The 3,073-nt window shown below is 44.5% G+C and overlaps 1 protein-coding gene across 1 annotated transcript in view; it reads right to left on the bottom strand.

Moving 5' to 3' along the window:
- Nucleotides 1-465: 465 nt before the first annotated feature.
- PROX2 (prospero homeobox 2) overlaps nt 466-3,073 on the bottom strand; it is an 11,722-nt gene continuing 9,114 nt past the window's right edge. Inside the window, exon 4 of the mRNA XM_006778876.2 lies at nt 466-2,714. Within this exon, the coding sequence (XP_006778939.1) occupies nt 2,478-2,714 (237 nt within the window). The 3' untranslated portion in view covers nt 466-2,477. The remainder of the gene's footprint in view (nt 2,715-3,073) is intronic.

Here is a 3,073-nt window from a genome sequence, read left to right on the forward strand (position 1 = left end):
GAATTTTGTTGACACTTCTATTATAAGAAAGGGCAAATAGCGATATTAAAATATTTCTTCTAATTAATTTCTTTTCAATGTGCACCAGGCCACTTGTGTTTGAAATAAGGTTCCTAATAAACCTTTTCCTGCATGGAATGTCACTTAACTGCCTGCTTTTAATTAATAACTGGGCATTAACTCCTAAATAGTGCCATCATCATAAAACACAGTCCAGGCCCCACTGCTCACCATTGAAGTATTAGACAATTATGCAGTATTCGACCAGACTCTGAATATGTCTAATTTGGGAGAGAATGATGCCCACGTATATCTTAATGGAAAGAATGACCAGACCTTGGCAATGTAATGGCTGCTAAAAGAACAATAACCAGCTCAGCTTACACTCAGAGTGCGTTCCCAGCAGAAAGAGAGATACTTGGTAGAAACAGAAAAATATAATGAAACAGACTTCTGTTGGCAGAGCATATGTATTTATACATTCTTCTGTGTTTAGCTCAGTGGTTCGAAAACAGTTCCTGGAAAGACTGCAGGACACAAATGTTTTCCATTTGAGTTTGTACATTTCACCTAATTGGTCCCTGGGACAAGGTTCACTGCTCCAGAGGTGGCTTGGCTCAGTCTTTAACAAACACAGTAATGAATGTCAGGTTTGGGACAGAAAATGGCTGCTCCATATCAGACAATCATGAGAACTTGGAATTGTTTCCCACGAAAATCTTAAATAGCCATGCAAGATCACTCTGGTTAGTGGGCTCTTCTGCTCTCTCCATACACATAACTGAGTTACTTGCTCTGGGTACTCGGGGCTTGCCTACTTTTAAAACCTAGATTTGGCAGATTCCTTCACTTTGTAAAGGGAACGTTGTGGGCGAAAATAAGGCAAAGGTGATCTGAGTGCAACTGGACATATTGAAGGTCACTTCAGAATAACCTTAAAGTGAAAAGATTCGTTTGGGCGGAGCATGCTTGTTTTGTTTTTCCTCTCAGCTGTTTGAAGTAAATGAAAATGCAGAAGAAAGTCATCTTTCATACATTTTCATGCTGACACATCTAGCAATAGTTAGGGATTTTATCTCATCTGATCCAGCCCACCCGAAAAGTCAAGGAAGTGGGTAATTGAATATGAAAACTTGTTTTATGTCGATGGAAAAGAAGGCAGCTAAAGTCACAGACACCCTTTAATCAGAGCCGGAGTTGTGTGCCCTCACCCCAGCCTGCACACCTCGGGCAGAGTTTCCAATCACTTGATTCTGACTCTCTTAGAAGACAGACACAGTTATTCAACCTGGCAGATGACTTGCCTATATCCTCCGAGTGAGTCACAATTTGCATTGGGCCAGCAGGAAAATAGTAAAATGAATGTTGGTTCCATGAATTCCTTTATCTGTGAAAGGACCATGGGCTGTAATTTCCTTATGGAGTGGGGGAATTGCCATTTCTCTGTGTGGTGCTGTGTTTGTCCCAGTTGTACCACTCATCATGTGAGGTGTGCACAGTCTGTGCCAGTCTCCTGTCTGGGCCTCCGTTTCCTCCTTCCTGATCAAAGCAGGGTGGGTGGGATGACCTCCTAGGGCACTTCCTAGCTTTTGCATTCTGAAGTGCAGCTTCTGTACATAGGAGATGAGGGCATCAATTGGTCAACTACAGACAACTTGGGTTGTCCAGTGGATTAACCCTTCAGCAGACAAATGTGAACAAACAGCAACACTCAAGTCCGGCAGAAAGTTTGTGTTGGGCTTGCTGGAATGATCGGAGGACATTCTGGATGGGGAAGCACTCCTAAGTGTGGGCAGGGCTTGTCGGATGGCAGTGCCCACTCCGTGCGGCTGCTCCCTGGAAGTAGCCTGCTGAAGATCATGATGGGCAGCATGAGGTGCTCAGGAGACAATCTGGCACCCGAAGGTCTCGGGTTCCTCCACACGTCTGACTATCCCTACCGACCCAAACACCCTAGCCTTGTACGTTGGCGAGTTATGTCACTTATAAAAAGTCTGTTTGGTTACTTTTTTAAAAAAATGAAGATAATATCTCCTTTTCGGTGTAAAAAGCTTAAGATAATGTATTTTCAAGTGTCTAGCAACTAGGTGGAGCTTGACCAATAGGTAACTAAAACCAGCAATTTATAAAAAACAATAACAGACAAACCAAGAAAACCTTATGTGAAAGCCATGGGGGAAAACACTAACATGTAGTGAGTAACAGTTCACAGAGTATTTATTTACAGATGCAGAGATTAACTGCAAGGTCCCAGGGTCACAATACTTGGAAATAGTAGATTGGGGATTTAAGTCCTCTGATTCCTTTTACAATATGCTACCAGCACACCATTACACTTGGTCTATATTATAGTTAAGGTCAAACTTTGGTGATTCGGGAAAAGGAAAAAATGATCAGAAATGGTAATAGTTCCTGTTGGGGAAGGGGGCGGGGAGAGGACTGCACTTATGTCCCTTTTATATCTCCACAGCGGCCATTTAAGACAAACCCAGGAAACCCTGGCCAGCTGCTCCTCGCTCTGTGGGATCTTCGTTCCGAAGCAGCTCCTGGGGATAGCTGGGAGATTTGAATATCTCTGGGATGTCACTGTCCAGCTTGGAAATAATTTTATAAATGGGTTTCTTCCAGGAAGGATCTGAGTCTTTCCCTGCTGAGACAGCCCTGAAGAACTCCTGTAACGTCAAGCTGGCGACTTCCAAGAAGCAATCCGGGACCTGCATTCCCAACGAGACACACAAGAAAGAGAAGACATGAGGCTGGGAAGCCCTGGAGCCCTGCAACCTCCCTGCCCGGTGCTCCTGTTCCCGGGGCGGCTGATAAGAGCACCCCTGCTCTACTGGGCCCTGATTCTTGCAGCCGTAGGAATCCCCTGCTCCTTCATCGACTACAAACCTTAAAAGGCTGTACCAACGAGACAGCCCTGGGAGAAAGCCTATTAAGGGCACTCCCTTGGTAGCAGGAGCTGATTCCACTCATGGGAGACATTCTTAAAGTGGGAAACTCTGACACTGATTGACCTAAAACCTGTGGTTCAAAAGAGGTGTTTAGCATCCTTTTCCTTAGTGCGCACCAT

The sequence above is a fragment of the Myotis davidii genome, unplaced genomic scaffold, assembly GCF_000327345.1.
Source record: "Myotis davidii unplaced genomic scaffold, ASM32734v1 scaffold309, whole genome shotgun sequence".
Taxonomy (NCBI): Eukaryota; Metazoa; Chordata; class Mammalia; order Chiroptera; family Vespertilionidae; genus Myotis; species Myotis davidii.